General features: G+C 39.4%; 1 protein-coding gene across 3 annotated transcripts in view; it reads left to right on the top strand.

The window, feature by feature from the left end:
* LOC101175011 (syntaxin-1A) overlaps nt 1–15,569 on the top strand; it is a 75,751-nt gene extending 60,182 nt beyond the window's left edge. The window contains exons 5-11 of one of the 3 annotated variants that reach the window (XM_020708237.1): nt 376–449; nt 755–863; nt 9,945–10,018; nt 10,107–10,241; nt 11,548–11,658; nt 11,846–11,956; nt 14,260–15,569. In XM_020708237.1, coding sequence (XP_020563896.1) covers nt 376–449; nt 755–863; nt 9,945–10,018; nt 10,107–10,241; nt 11,548–11,658; nt 11,846–11,956; nt 14,260–14,337 — 692 coding nt within the window. In that variant the 3' untranslated portion in view covers nt 14,338–15,569. Of the gene's footprint in view, nt 1–375; nt 450–754; nt 864–9,944; nt 10,019–10,106; nt 10,242–11,547; nt 11,659–11,845; nt 11,957–12,710 lie in introns of all 3 variants that reach the window. The other 2 variants (XM_011482505.2, XM_020708238.1) reach the window with 2 other exon arrangements.
* The last annotated feature ends 517 nt before the right edge of the window (nt 15,570–16,086 follow it).

Raw genomic sequence — 16,086 nt, 5'->3', positions numbered from 1 at the left:
TGTGGCAACAAAGATTTTAGAAATTTAAAAACTCATCACCTATACTATTTATGTTGCACTAAATAAAAGTAACAATGTTGATTTGACACAGAAGTACTATTAACATAAAGTTTGAATGTTTGTGACAGCAAAGCCTTTTTAGTAAAAGCCTAAAATGTCAGGTTTTTACTCAGATGACAGCATTAATGTAAGATTCATCATCAGCCCATCTGTGCCTCTGTTTGGACTCGTCCAGAACCTTGCTTCTTGGCTTAAAATGGATTTAAACGTCTGATGAAGACACTAAAGGTTTTTCATTTGACTCCATTGCTGGTGTTTCTTTCTAAACTTAACACTCTTAAGAAAAAATATGTCTCTTGTTCTTTTTGTGTTTAGGTATCCAGCAAACCATTGAACAAGAGGAGGGGCAGAACAGGTCATCAGCTGACCTGAGGATACGCAAAACACAGGTGAAGTCTGAGCAGCAGGGGGCATCTATGTGCTTGCTTTGTTCGAGCTCCATGCTACATGTTTTTATAATTTATGATAATTAAAGTGTTTTTGTTTTTTATGATTTAATTTTTCATTGCAATGAACAGATTCAATACATTTCCTTCTTGTTTATAATACATTCAGGATGCATCTATTCTTAAGACAGAGGCACAATCCCTTTTTTATTGATTACTGAGCACTAAGAGTGGCTCTTCATTAAGCCTCAAGTGCTGCTGCTGGACACAGGTCAAGGGGTCAAGTCTTTTTCTGTTTTTCATTGTAGCACTCCACTCTGTCCCGCAAATTTGTGGAGGTGATGTCAGAATACAATACCACCCAGTCAGACTACAGGGAGCGCTGCAAGGGACGCATTCAGAGGCAGCTGGAGATCAGTGAGTAAATGTGGGAGACTGGACTGCTGCTGTCCCGCCACACACCTTATCAGGCGTTGTTTTTGGTTCCTGTTTAGCTTTAAAGATTTTTGAAAGACCATCAACAAATCTTGGACTCTCTTACGGGTGTCACAAATCCACAAATTGATTTAATTCACATTCACAATAAAACCTGAATAACAAATTGATTGATTTTTCAAATTACTTATTTAACAACTGATTTTGATTCGTAATGAAAGCCGTTTTCAAATAACTGGTCACCTAAGCTTCACAAAAAATTAGATTATCAAATGAAAAATCATCTGTTACAATAAAAACAAACAGAAAAAGTTGAATTATCTCAAGATAATAAAACAAATAGCTTTATAGGAAACTCGTTCTGTAAACTTTATTAATAAATTTGAAGATGGATGCATATCAATAAACTGTTTGGTAAACAAAGCAATTGATCAAATGGCAAGAAAAACTGTAAACTGGTGTTCAAAAACAAAGTGCCACAGAAGCAACATTAGCGATCTGTCACTGTGATGCACCTCAGGAAACAAAACAAGCTCCTCTCTCTTTCTGTGCTCTTTTCTTAACGCTTCTGGTTTGTCAGATTTGTTGAAAACTCAGTGGTCTCACGCAGCCTAAAGGGTAGAATACGCCTGCTTGACAGCAAAGCTGCACCAGAAAGGCTCCAAATGATTATTTCACTGCTAAAATCAACATCTACACATTCATTCTTTCCATTAAAAATATTGTCATTACACAGAAAAAAAAAACACACAAAAGAACATCAAAACAACTTTAAAAAAATCATCATTTAATTATACTTTGACAAACACCATCCATGTCAAAGTCATAACAACCATGCATAGTCTCACTCTGGCAGCAGAATTTCCCGCCAGAGACAATGTCTAATGGCACCAGTTCAACCCACAAAAACCCACACATAGGGTTTGTTTAACAATGTCCGACATTGTCATAAACACCCGGTTTTCTAAAAGATGTTTCAGTTTATTTTATCTATGTGTTATTCTGAATTTGCTCTGTCTTGTGTCCCCAAAACAAGGGCTTTTGCACTCAAACCATATTCCACAACATGTAACTCAACTCCCACAGCCACATGCATGCACATGCCAGGTTAGCACAGCTCCGATCTAAAGCTCCTCACACTGTCTGTGTAATGTGACTTGACAGGTATTAGCTCCAGGCTCCTGGAACAGACTTCTGACTTGGCCCCCGCCACGTCATCCTGGCAGACCGCGCCGCGCCAGCTGCCCCTAACAGTCACTGCGATAGAGTCACCTTATATACAAAGCAAACACATGCATGCAGGGATGAACGCGGTGACTCATTCCGTTGTAATAGCAGAGAAGAGCTCGGGCAGTTATGCTGCACGGGGCTTGGCACAGATGTAATTTCCTCTGGCCATCTGTCAGTTAGAGTGGACACATGCTGCTGTTTGGGATGTGTGAGCTCCGCCCTGCACATGTTCACTGGAACCAACCCTGTCATAAGGAGAGCAGAGTTTATAACAAACCCCACGGACTCATTTCTCCTCTCAGCTCATCCAGATTAGTTTGGGGTTTGATTTATCGTCCTGTGGAGTCAAAGGAGACCCCTGTTGATTTCTGTAAAGAAGATTTTAAAAGTGCACAAGAGGAAAGGGAAGACTATGAGAATCCAGCAAGAAAGGAACTAATATTGATTTGAAAGGAAATGTTTACAAGTCTTCATTGCATAGACAGCTGTGTCTCTGCTGTTCCAACACCTTCGTCTGGTTGGTGTGGGAATCAATAAGAGTGTAATGCAGAGGGAAACCTCCTGTGGTCTGTCAGAGTGATACTCGATGCTGCTTCTTCCATTTTCCTTTATGTTTTTGAACCTGATTAATAAAAAGTTTAAAAAAAAGAGGATAAAGAAAGAGTTTCTCCATAGCCACTCTAGATTATCCTGATTCATCCACTTAGATAAATCAAAATTTGATCCAAAAATTGTTTCATCTTCCTGCACAAGTTTAGTTTTATTTATTGAATCAAATCAAATCAAATTTTATTTGTATAGCACTTTTCCAACTCGTGTTACACAAAGTGCTATGCATAAAAACATAATCAAATTTCACAAAGTTCACAGAATACACTACCAAAAAAAAACCCAGGTCTAAGAAAAAGAGCCAGACCTCGGAGGTCCCATTGTAGCGACTCCATTCACTGAGAAGGGTCAATCACTGATGTAAAGGGTCCATCTGTGGAAAACACTAGAGTTACAAATAAAATGTAAAAGGAATAAAATAAATAAAAGGCAAAACAGATAAATTACCAGATAAGTAAATACACAAACCTTATTAGACAAATATAAATCACTAAACATGAATAAATAAAAATATATCAAATTAGTAAAAAAGAGAACATAAAATAAACAAAATATCAAATGAATTCCTAAATTTCAACTAAAAGCCAGATTAAAAAGGTAGGTATTTAGCCTTTAAAATCATGAACAGTCTCTGCGGCCCTGAGGCTCTCTGGGAGACTTTTCCACAAGCATGGTCTGTAAAACTGAATGGCGTCTCCCCGGATGTTTTAGTTCTGACTTTTGGAATAACTAGAAGGCCTGTATCTGAGCAGCTCAGGGTCCGCGAGGGTTCATACTTTAAGATCCTATCAGATAAATATGAATGCCTAAGGCCATAAAAACACGTATAAAGCAATAAAAGAACTATAACAACAATCCTGAAATGCACAGGGAGCCAATGCAGCAACCATTTTAAAATGGCCAAAGGCTCGTACTGGCAGTGAATGAATAATGGACACACATTGTAAGCGCTTTGAGTGTCATTATTATTATTATGATGACGATGATGATGATAAATATTAGTATTATTATTATTATTATTATTATTCCAACCTGGGAAGTAATTTATAGATCATAAAATGCTGAGCTTCTCTATAACAGTTTTTATTGTGTTTAGCTTTTGATGTACTGCACTTTGTTCGATTTTTAATTTTGTCAAAGTGCTTTTCAAAATTTGAGTTTTATTTCCCAATACTTTACTTTCTTAAACTTCCATTGTTCAGAGTCCGATCAGCCGGCCCATTTCTCGCTATGCACAGACATTTAAATGGCAACTAGCAAAGAGGAGCTTGCTCCCAAAACAGTTCTGTGGACCTGGTTCGATTTTGTGACTTCAGACTTGGAGCAACAAACCACACGCTGCAAAATCGTCTTGAAGGTTGTTGCTATCAAAAGTGGTAGCACGACAAATTTTGTTTCAACACCTGAAACAGAGAATCTGTCAAGTACGTGAAATGTTTCTCTTTACGAGATGCTCAAGGTACCAGCAGCTCACAAAACACCATTGTTTTACAAACAGTTTTACAGCTTGTATTTAGTTACACTTTGTGTTCAGGATTACTTCCAAAGGAGATGTTAAAATAAAATAGTTATTTAAAAGAAAGTAAAAGTAGGGAGAGAAAAAATTAATTAAAATCGGAAATCAAATTTGGTATGAGAAATCGGAGACTTTATTCTTTGGCCATATAGCCCGGCCCTAGTCCGGACACTATAAGCTGCAGTCGTAGGACAGTAAGTCCTTCTATAAAGGGAATGTGGTCACACTGGACGCATCACTGCCTTTAACGGTTCTCCCAGAAGCAGCAAGGTAAATGAGGAGGGGTCCATCACACAGGAAATTCTCCACCAAAGGGGAAAGTGAGTCCTCTCAATTGCCTGAGTGAATCCTCTCTACAAATCACTAAAGCTGTGATCTTGAGTACTGTCAAATAGAAATTGCTAGAACTTCCCAAAATGTTCACACTTGCCTGGAGAGACTTAAACTTGAGCTACTTTAATAATCCCCAAGGGGAAATTAGACATCAATGGTGTTATCCCCAGTGGAGGTATCATGGTTTTAGGTTTCTATTCCAAGAAAGACTGATAATCAAATAAGGAAATTCATTAAGAATACCTAGATAAATCACGGTTAATCTACATTTATATATGTTAGGCAACTAGTCTGAGCCAAACCCTATTGGTCTCTATACAAGTGTGTGTAATCATGTTCAAAAATAAAGAAAGATGGTTTTCATTTCTGCTAAATTTGGAACTGTGCCGAAAGATCCTAAAAAAAGGGAGGTCTCACCTGTACTGTTTATCATTACCAAACTTCATATTTGGTGATGACATACTCCACAACCATTTCTAAATGCAGTGAAAATGCAATGCGCAGGAGTTTGTGCGCTTTTGCCCCTTTTGCATGGAGATTTGCACATCTTTTCACTCCGGTGCACTAAGACCTCACTTCAACTCTTACATAACAGTGGAAATAAAATAATACTCTGGAAGCAACATCGTTTGAGCTATTTTATAGCCCATAAAACACTTAAAGTGTAGTGAGACTTCTTATTAGGCTTTTCAGGGTTTGGGTCTCCATAGTAACAAAGAAGTGCTTCCCTCTGAGCCTGTCATGGTGTAAAAAAATCCCTACACACACAAATGTGTGTGTGTGTGTGTGTGTGTTCATGTCTAGTTTTCCTAATTGCAAAATGTCATTATAGAAGTTGAGTAGCTTTTTAGTCACGGTAATAAAAAGGATGACCCCTTAATCGCACCTTAATGAAATTCTCCACTTTGACAGAGACATAAAGTTTGGATAATCAGCAGCATGCTCCGCATATGTAAAAAGAAGAGGACCCTATCTCAGTGGGAAATGTTAGAGAGCAGCTTAATCCTTATTCTAGTCATGAAGGTAATCATTGGGTCTGACTCCCAGGTGTTTTTTTTTCAACCCATCACCTCACGTTCTTGTCCACTGAGGCTCACACCAACCACATACTTTGGATTGTACGTGCACACACACATTCTCACACTCTAATTGGTTCATGAAAGCAGATTTTGCAGCCGTCACTCGAGACATAGCTGTTGGGGGTCCAGTGGTGGGAAAGTGGAGCTGTATTTGACAAAGACACAGCCTTTGCAGGGACACTTACTGTTCGCTGTGAGACTACGACTCAGCTGTAAGGAAGGTAACTCATCTTTTTATAAAACTTCCAAATCAGTCCACCAGCACATCTGAAGCTCTCTGAACATCACACTGACACCGACTGCAGAAGCAAAAGCCTTGGCGTAGCAAGTTTGTTGTTTTGCCCTTATTTCTTCCAGCTTTGCTAATAAGCACATTTCTCAAAATGTCAACTTATTTCTTTAAACAAACTATTGCAATTTCCCCCAAGAGTCTGGTCGTGGATGGTCTTAAATCATCCAATATGACAGATTGAGGGTGCTCGCTACTGCACCTCATCACCATGCTAACTCAAGAAAAACAATATTTCCAAAGAAGTTGTTTTTATTTGTATTTATTTATTTTTTTATAAAATATTCCCTTTTTTTTAAGTGAAGTCAATCTTTTTCCGCAATGCTTTTTTTTTAAACGACTTTAGATTCCACTGCTGTAAAGTACTGAAAAAGTATGTTTAAGCATTACAAATATAAGAGAGCAAAAATGTTAAAAGCATACAAAATAATATTTAAAAAAATACAGAAATGTGGCAAAAGTCTTTGAAATTAAAATCTAAATTAAGAAAAAAATAACAAGTCTTTTGATAGAGAAACCTTTCTTTCACTTTTAGTGATGTTAATGGGAATCAAACAACAAACCATGTGAATTTGTTTAAGCTGTGGCTTGTCAAAGTAGATTAAGCAACAATTTAGTTTATAATAACTCAGTTTTTTTGTGATTGCATTTGTTTCACCAGGAATAGCATAGAAAGCTAAATTAATTCAACCAAAGTGGCAGTTTTTTTTCCTCTTTGATCCAAATCTGTTTTAAATCGTTTTATTTAAACTCACATCAAGTGTCCTGATGTGTTTTTTCTCCCTGTCAGACTGTTAAACACAGAATTAGGAGGGGGGAGTATTCAAAGCAGATTTTTTCTGTTTTTTGTTTTGTTTTTTAATTATGTCTTGCGATGTGATAACTTTTCTCTTTAGTTTAAAATTCTGGTAGTTTTTCTACCACAAAATGATGGCTGTCTAAAGTCTATTTGGATGTATTTATGCCTAAGAATTGAAACAATTTGATAATAAGAAAAGCTTGAATTTTCAATTTATGATCAGTGCTTCAATCATTAGAACATACATCCATAACTGCTATGGTGGAGTTAATGTGTTGTTGTTGTTTTTTTTTTTTTTTAGCATAATTACAACTATAAATCAAAAACCTATCATGACTTTAAAGGCCATTAACACATGTGGGAGGAAGAGCAAGCACTATGAGTCCCTACTGAGGGTTTAAGACATGCACATGTAAGACTGAAGGTGATAACTTCGCCCTGCAGTGGAGCAGTAATGGACCCCAAAAGAAACAGCTGCAGCAAAGCTCCCACTCTGCTATTGGTCAGCAGTGATTGTGAGGGAAGTGTTTAGGAAGTAGGACACCCCAGTTGGGGTAGATAAAGATGGATAAAGAGCACCATTATCAGCAGGAAGACATGTCAGCATGCCACTTTACTGACAGGTTCCAGCACTTCTGGCAGTTAACGATGAAAATGAAAGATGATGTTTCAAGTTACAAATTAACCTGCACATGAGGCGTCTGACTTTCATACAAAACCCCTTCTCAGGAAAATGCAGCGTTTGACCTGCATTTGTTCCAAAATGTTTCTTTTTAAAGCATTCAAATATGAACAACTTCATCGTATTCATAAATCCTTGTTCTAACATTAAAGGTTAATGATACTTGGGTTAAGTGTGGGACAGAGGAGGTAAAGTAACACAAGTATTACAATACATTAAGATTTTAAAGTTCTCTTTTCTTCCTATTATTTAACTACAGCTGATAATAACAGCTTACATTTACATACAAATCAGGAGAAAAAATAAATTAAAGCAGCTAAAAAGGAATTTTTTGCATTCAGCTTTAAAAATGTCATCTTTTCCACACAAAGGCCATGTAATGGCTTTTGTTATAGCCATTATAACCATTTATTAGGGTGAGGGTGGTGGGGGTCGGCCAGCGATGCACCTTGGGGGGAGGAGCTACTTGGCAGTGGCCCCCCTCCCTTGGTTGCCGCATGGAACGTGCCCCCCCTCTTGGTTTTAATTGCACTTTAGACATCTAGGACCCTTGGTAGGGGAGGGTGCTTGGACATCACTGCCAGCCAGCAGTAAATGTCCTTAATGTCCTACCCCCCAGTTTTAACTGCACCTTAGACATTTTAGGGCCCCTTGGTGGGGAGGGTGCTTGGACATCACTGTTTGCAAGCACAAGATGTCCTCTCAGTGCCCTCCCCGCCAATTTTAACCACACCCTTTAGTACACACACCCCCTGATCGTAAGATTGCAGGTTCGATTCCCACCTTGCACACCTATGTGTCGAAGTGTCCTTGGGCAAGACTCTAAACCCCACCTTGCCTCTGGTGGTAGGTTGGCGCCAGTGTTTAGCAGCGGAGCCACCACCAGTGTGTGAATGTGTGTGTGACTGGGTGAATGGGTCTGTGACTGTAAAGCGCTTTGGGCCTTGTAGGTAGAAAGGCGCCAAATAAGTATACGCCATTTACCTTTACATCACAAAATACACCCTCCAACACACACACCCATACACGCACTCACACACGCTCACTAACACACATACATCACAAAAGGGGGAGGGACTTCTGATCTTCTGTCCCCCTCCCCATCCCGGGTGGAAGGAACCGGGGCCCTCTGTCACGGCGGCCCTGTCCCCGGGGTGCTGGCTTCCTGGGCCCGGCGGCCCTCTCTTGACGCAGGGAGAGGGATCCCTGAGCTCTCTGGCAAGACCGGGAGCCAGGGATCATATCACATCTGAGCCATGGGGTGTCCGTGTCCCGGTGGTGTGGGTTCTGGTCCTGGACCCTGGGCGCCGGCCTTCTTCATATTTTCCAACTTCGGGAGAGCCTGGTCAGGCCACATTTATAACACCCCTTGAGGACTTTTGCTCCTCTTGGGCAGGGGGGGGGCGCTCCCTGCCTTGCTCTCTCCTGGACTAACCATGGCCTGGGGGGCGGGGGTCCTTCCCTGGGGCTGGGGCGGGGGGATGCTCAGGACTCCTGGGTGGTGGTGGGCCGCCTGTCTGGGGCTTGGAGTGCCCCCGTGGGCGTGGTGGGGAGGCTGCTCTACGGGTCGGGCTGGAGCTTGCGCTCTCTACCCCCTGCGCCCCCCTGCTCTCTGGCGTTGGGGGCTGCTGTGGCGGTCCCACTGGCCCTGCCCAGGGTGGCGGGTGTGGTTGCCCAGCAGGCGGTCTTTCTCTATCTGCTGTACTGTGCGGGTGTTGGGGGGTCCCGGTGGGGGCCTTGGTGGTGGGGTGGCTGGGTTCTCTCCCTCCTTCTTTTTACATTCCATCATCCACCCCAGAAGAAGATAAACACTCACTCGAGCACAGGTGCTATCTCACCTTTGCACAGTTTGCATGACTGAATGAAATGTTTCACATGTTAGTCTGAATACATAAGTAGGCATGTGTGAATGTTAGTGGTAGTATGTCCATGTAGACTTGTTTGTGTATGAACACTTTTGGAGCCAACAGGTGTGTTTGTAACGTTTGAGTGTGTGTGTGTGGACAGGCCCTGCCCATTTTAGATTTTTCATGTGTCTTGACCTGTCAGTTGTGATTATAAAGCTCCAGCAACTTATTGCTTTGTGACGCCTCATGATCTTACCTTCGCTACTATAATCACCCCTCTACCCCCCCTTATCTGTCATCCCCCTCTCTCTCTGGTCCAACAAAAAATATTTACAAATATAATTGACATGAATAAAGTTTAGCTGAAATTACAAAAGAGGTTTATTTAAACATACATCTGGTGTATCATAAGATTCATAACCCCTGTTGTAAAAGTAAAATATGTCCAACACAAAGGGCTTCAGCTCTCATCCGTTTGCTTAGCTGTTGGACAGGACAAGTTAAAAAAAACCTGAATAATACGCAAGAAATATTGATCCTCATTAAAAGACCACTGGGTTAGGGTTATGGTCAATTTTCAGTTATACTTGATGTGATTATAATCCAACTGACACTTTTGTTGATTTGTGTTTTTGTTTTTCTTATCAGAAGAATACTAACATCTGTTTATTTCTTTTAGCTGGGAGAAATACAACAAATGAAGAGCTGGAGAGCATGTTGGAGAGCGACAACCCAGCTATCTTTACCTCGGGGGTAAGCCTCACAATGAATGCAGCCATGGAGCAAGTGGAAATCTGCTTTACCATCTAATAATCCTTCTTGTTCTGTCGCGTCTTCTCAGATTATCATGGACAACATCACCCAGCAAGCAATGAATGAGATCGAGACGCGACACAATGAGATTATCAAGCTGGAAAACAGCATCAGAGAGCTTCACGACATGTTTATGGACATGGCCATGCTGGTGGAGAGCCAGGTGAAAACACTGATCCTCTCTGCCTCACCTCCTACAGCTGTGGCCTCTGGGGCTGGGCCAAATGCATGCAAATGAGAGCAGTCTGCAACGTTTTTAGATTCTTGCCATGCACACGTAATAATAATTACAACCTTCTATATACAGAAATCTGTTGCGAAACGAAGGAATGCAGAAATATATCTTTCCAGTGCCTCATTAAGCTAGCGGAATCTTCTACACCCTTTAAAACTAATAACTTTGCCTTAAACCGCCGCTGACTGCCTTCTCTTTTTTTCAACTGGCATATATGACAAGTGTATACAAATAATTATAGACCAGTATCTGCCAATAGATTTGGAAGGAGGTTGTGTTTTTTATCTCCATCTGGTATTTTCTCTGCAAAATATCTCATTTGGTGAACAAACTCTGAGGGCAAGACCCTTTTTGGCTCAGAAATAAGTTAATTAGAATGTTGATTTATTTGCTTGGACTGTAGGTCTCTGCCTTTAAACACAATTTCATGCAGAACTGTCAGGCTGTGATGATGAGTTGGGGGGTACAGTTTAATTTAATTATAAACAGACCTTGAACTTTACAGGCTTCGGCATTCAAGGAATGTCAGTTTATCTGTGCAGAAACTTCTCCTCGACTGTCAATGTCTACTGGTTTCCCATTAAGCTTAGAAGTAATGGAGCCACTGATGTAGATCCTGATATTCTTGTGCTCCTGTGTGGAGGCCCGCAGAACAGAGCTTTAGGTATGAAAGCACACGTGACTTAGTCTGAAATAAAGGAAATTAAACCTGAGCCTAAAAATTCCGAAGAAAGTCCGTGTCAAAGAGTGAACCTGAACTCCAGCCACCAACCCGATGCAGAGAAAATTGAACAGTATTAAACTTAATTCCCTTATTTTTTTTAAATGTTTTTTATCAATTTGTGTGGGGTTTTGTTTATGTTTTTTCTTGAATGAAATTGGTAATTTTGCTCTTCTCAGCTTTGCTCTCTCTGTCCCCACCTCTATGTGTTTTCCCGTCTTTTGTATTTTCCAACATTGCTCAATCCTGTATCTGCACTCCAATGACTAAGCTCTAGAAACACGGAATGCTGCCGCCCTTCTAATTCAGCAAGGTAATTTACCCACAATCACTAATTCTGATTTAAAACTGACTTTGATGAATCAATGAAAGCTGCATAGCTGAATGATTGTGAGTCTAATTGTGCCAAACATAAGGTTACTTGATGAATGTGTGTTCCAGTTGTATACACATCTAAAATCAGTGTGTGATCTTTTTGCTGTGCAGCTCTGACTCCTCCTTTTCTTTGTGCAGGGCGATCTGGTAAACTGCATTGAGCGGTGTGTTGTGGAGGCCCTGGATTATGTGGAGGAGGCGAAAGACCGCATCCCACAATGCAAAAAATTCCAAAAAACAAGCAAACGGGTGACATAATTATTTCTTCCTTCTTTTGTCTCCTCCTTCTTCTCTTTTTTTTACTCCTCTCTTGTCCCTCACCTCATGTCTATCTATATCTACTCCTCTTCCTTCCCACACATCTTGCTTCCTTCTTCTTCTTTTTTTTCCCTATCTTCTTGTCTCCCACACCTCTTCTGTAACAAACCTCTCCTAGGGGGAAATGATAGACCGCATAGAGTACAATGTGGAGCACTCAGTAGACTATGTGGAGAGAGCAGTATCAGACACTAAAAAGGCAGTTAAATACCAGAGTAAAGCCAGAAGGGTGAGTCACTTATGCGGATTAAAGCAGTGCATGTGCTGCATGGATAAAGTTGAGTGCATTCCTGGTTTTTGTCTGTGTGCACGCTCAGTTGTAATGTCTTCTGCATTTGGAGTGTTGTGGCTTGTCTTTGTGTTTCTAGCGACTGCCAACCTCTCAGTACAACAGTATGAATGTTCCAGATGAAGCTGCAGCCAGGAGCCGTTAAGTGGATCAACAGAAGCACAAACATCTAAACTCTTTTGGAACAGCTCCGGCATTGCAGAAGCGTCTCTTAACTCTGAAGGAGCCGTGGTTTGGCTGCAAAGTAATTCAAACCAATGAACAAAAAAAAAAAAAACTCTTCTTCAGTTTGGAATGAGCTAAATTTATCAATGTAAATTTTATATATTCCATTTTTAGAATCCTAAATCACATTCTGATTAGTGGAACAACTGTGCCACCTCTGGATTATGACTGTTATTGCACTTCAGTTACTTTCTTAATACTTTTTCTTTCAATTGTTTTCTTCGTTTTTTTTTCTTTCATACATTTATATCTCACTGTTTTTCTTTACATTTTATTTTTCATCCTAAATTGTCTTTTCTTCCTATATCCTTCTTTTACTTTTCTTTCTCTTTGTCTGCATTTCTCTTTTCTTTCTTTCAAACGTATTTAGTCTTTTTTTCCCCTTCCCTTTTCTTCCTGTTCTGTCAGTCTTTGCTGCATCTCCTGACTCATTATTTGTGACACTCAGCTCTCCTTGTTCCCCATGCAGAAGGTGCTCCTGATAGGAGGCTGTGTTGCCGTGTGTCTGATCATCCTCATTATTTCCCTCGCAGTGGGACTCAGTTAGGATCCTGACAAATCTTTGCCCAGCATACAAGAGGGGGAGCGAAGCTTCCGAATAGTGATTGCCAAACAAACACACCATTAACTGTTCAAATGATATGGCTCCACATTTTTCCACCAGGATGCTGCATGAGCACTCAAATGTTGTACATAGACTTCTGATTGTATTATATATGTGACAGTGGTGTATTTTTTATATATATTCTGGCATGGCTTGTATATTTTTCTCTTTTGCATGTTCTATTGTGCACATTTGAAAGTGTGCACCCCATCATACAGGCCACATCTGTAACTGAAAACTAGAATTTTGTTTTTTTTGATCACATATGGATCTGATCCATTTTTTTTAATAGACAGTAAATGTCAGATAGCGCTAAACTTTGGCATATGTAAAATGGATGTCAAATTTGGTTTACTGTGGACCACTTCACCAAAGTTTTCACAAGACTGCTAAGTTTTAAACCATGCCCTAAAATCTCTACACAATCATCTGCTTTATTTTTCTTGAGGTTCTGCTCATACCCCCAAAAATACATGTATTAAATGCAAATTTGGCCTTCTTTTTCCTTAATATGTTCATAATGAAATGTCAAAAAGTAAAACTAAAATAGATAAATTATAACCTAATAATAAGAATGTGTTGGATTTTCTGCGCTTTTCCAGATGCTCAAAGCATTTTTAATGTCCATTATTCATTCACTCCTTATTAATACTTGGTAATAGTAGCTACTGGTGCAGCCTCAGCTGCCCTGGGGCAGACTGACAGAGGTGTGGCTGTTTAAAAGTTGCAGTTGTTTGAATTTGTTCTCAGTTTTCTTTGTTTTGCCGCCTCTCTTCACAGTTTTCCTGCTCCTTTTTTAACTTGCATCGTGTTCGCTTCCCACTCTGTTCCAGTTCAGTGAGAGCAAAAAGTGTTGTCCAAAAAATATCTTTTAAAACTGATGGCCACTAAAGAAACTTGCCCATTAATGACATTTCATTAAAAAAATATGGACAGGAGTAAAGTTTGACAATATTTTCATTCATTTTTTCCCCAAGAAGCACTAAATTCTTTACATCATTAGTCAATTTGTGAAATTTAAAAAATAGTTTTATTGCAATTAAAATGTAAAAGTTATTCTACAGTTAGGCAAAAAGCATACTTTTTGTATTTTTTTTAATCAACTAAATTGCTTTGATACTGCAGTCTGTTTTCATAAGTTGCATGTTTTGCAGCTTTTTATTTTTGCAATGTCGTGTTTATGTGTTTTACTGACATGGAACGCTTACTTGTGCTTTGAAAAATTACGCTTTTTTATAATAGTTTTTTTGGAGTGAAAAACTAATTTTGAATAACTGAAATAACACTTTAGTATATCGTATGTGAAAAAGTGAAGGTTAAATTCTGTGTCTAACATGTTCTCTTTTGCCTTTTATTTGCTGCGCTGGAGGATCTTTTTCTCCCTTATTTTCATTTTACTGCTGCAACTCTGTAGAAGAAAATTATGATCATTATATGCTGTGTGATTCTTGGAATTGTCATTGCTTCCATAGTTGGGGGAACGCTGGCCTAGAGGTCAAGCGCAGGCACGTGGAAACACACACAAACATACACAACACAGCACATTTCTCCTTCAACAAATGCAATCTATTCCAAGTTTAGCACAAACCGCATCACATAATGATGCATTTTACACACAGTGTACAGGGCCAGGGTTGTTCTCGCATGGGTTGCTACTTTGTAAACGTGTGGTGCTGCAAACTGTTCTCTGAGTGTTGAGTGTTGTCAAAGATACGATGTTTTCTTGAGCGAAAAAAGCTACAAAATAATCTGTAATGCCGCCGTGAAACATTCCAACGTGAAAATATGACACCTGATTGGCTTTTCAAGTGTTTTCTTTTTTGTGTGTTGTACAGGCAAAGTGACAGGTCACTAATCGAAAGTGTTTTTCACAACCACCTTATCCACAGATTTATTTATTTATTTGAACTTTTGTAGTCTTTTTACTTTTTACTCCCTCTGATGTCCTCCCTGCCGAAGCCCTGCATGTTTTTATTCACTGTAAAATGGCGTTTTGTACTATGTTGCAAAGGGAACACAACAAAAAGAACCCAGTTGTACTGATGTAGTTTTGTGTTTTTTTTATGCTCTTTGCCAAATTTGCTTTGCTTACCCCCTAAAAATGATGGAAGCTGTGCTGCTGTACCACTTTTCATTAAGCCTTATCAGTTGAGCAGCATTTTCCAGCCGTTTTCCCAGTGAGTGCGAACGAGTGCATGCACACATGCATGTTTGTGAAAGAGAGTGTTCTGTGGCCACGTGTCTGAATGCTGTGGATGAGTCTTCGGATGAAATCAGTCCTAGTTTAACCACCTGTGTCTTTGTATTGTAAACTGCCACCGAGCTCTTTAACACTGCCAGTGTGTTCCAGTCAAACAGAGTCTAATCTGGTTGGACAAGTAATCCTAATCTAAAAACCCACTTCTGTTTTTTTTGTTTTTTTTTAAATTAATGTTTTGATGATAAGTCCTAAGCTTTAAAAAGTACGCATTTTTTCAATAAAGTTTGCTCCTTGTCAGTTCTTAGAGTTATTTGGGGTCTCTTAAGGTGAGTTAGAGTAGCCCTGTAAAGGCTTGTGGATCCGCTTTTGGGGGACACATCCGAAGTGGACTCACTTCAGCCCTGTTACCATGTTGCCTACTCAACTTGTTGCCTTTGTGTTGTACTGTGATAACAGATCTGTTGCATTGGATTTTTTTTCTTTTTGTTTTCTTTTTCAAAGTAAAGTCTGTCTAAAAAAAAAAATCAGAGTTTGGGGTTTTATTTGTAAATCTTTCATAAAAATTAATTAAATGCGGGAGTGTGATTAAACACATTGTGAAACTTTGAACTGGTTACTAAGGAAGCTGTTCCAGGAAACAAATAACTGTGCAGATGCAGATTTCAAATATTTGCAATACATTGCTGTCAAAAAGAAAGCTTGTTCTGCATAATATTTATCACTGATTTGATGGTGGAGAAAACTCAATTTAAATCACCATATTTCAGTTTTGACTCTGAACAGTAAGGAGACCAGAAAAAGAAAAACAAACTCTTGTACTAATAAAAAAATTGTTCTCATTTGTTTAAGCACAAGGCAAATTATTTTATTTGCATTCAAACATCCAAAAATTGCTAAAAATAATTCAAGACTGTAGTGAAAGTTTACTTTGTTTCCATCCTAGAAAACTCAAAAATGAGAGAGAACATGCGGATTTATGTTTCTCTTATTTATGATTTATGTTTCTCCTATTGCCCTCTATTCAATAAAGGGCAATAGGAG

Source organism: Oryzias latipes, chromosome 13 (genome assembly GCF_002234675.1).
Source record: "Oryzias latipes chromosome 13, ASM223467v1".
Lineage (NCBI taxonomy): Eukaryota > Metazoa > Chordata > Actinopteri > Beloniformes > Adrianichthyidae > Oryzias > Oryzias latipes.
Note: the sequence above shows the minus strand (reverse complement) of the source record. Positions and strands in the feature narration are given on the sequence as shown.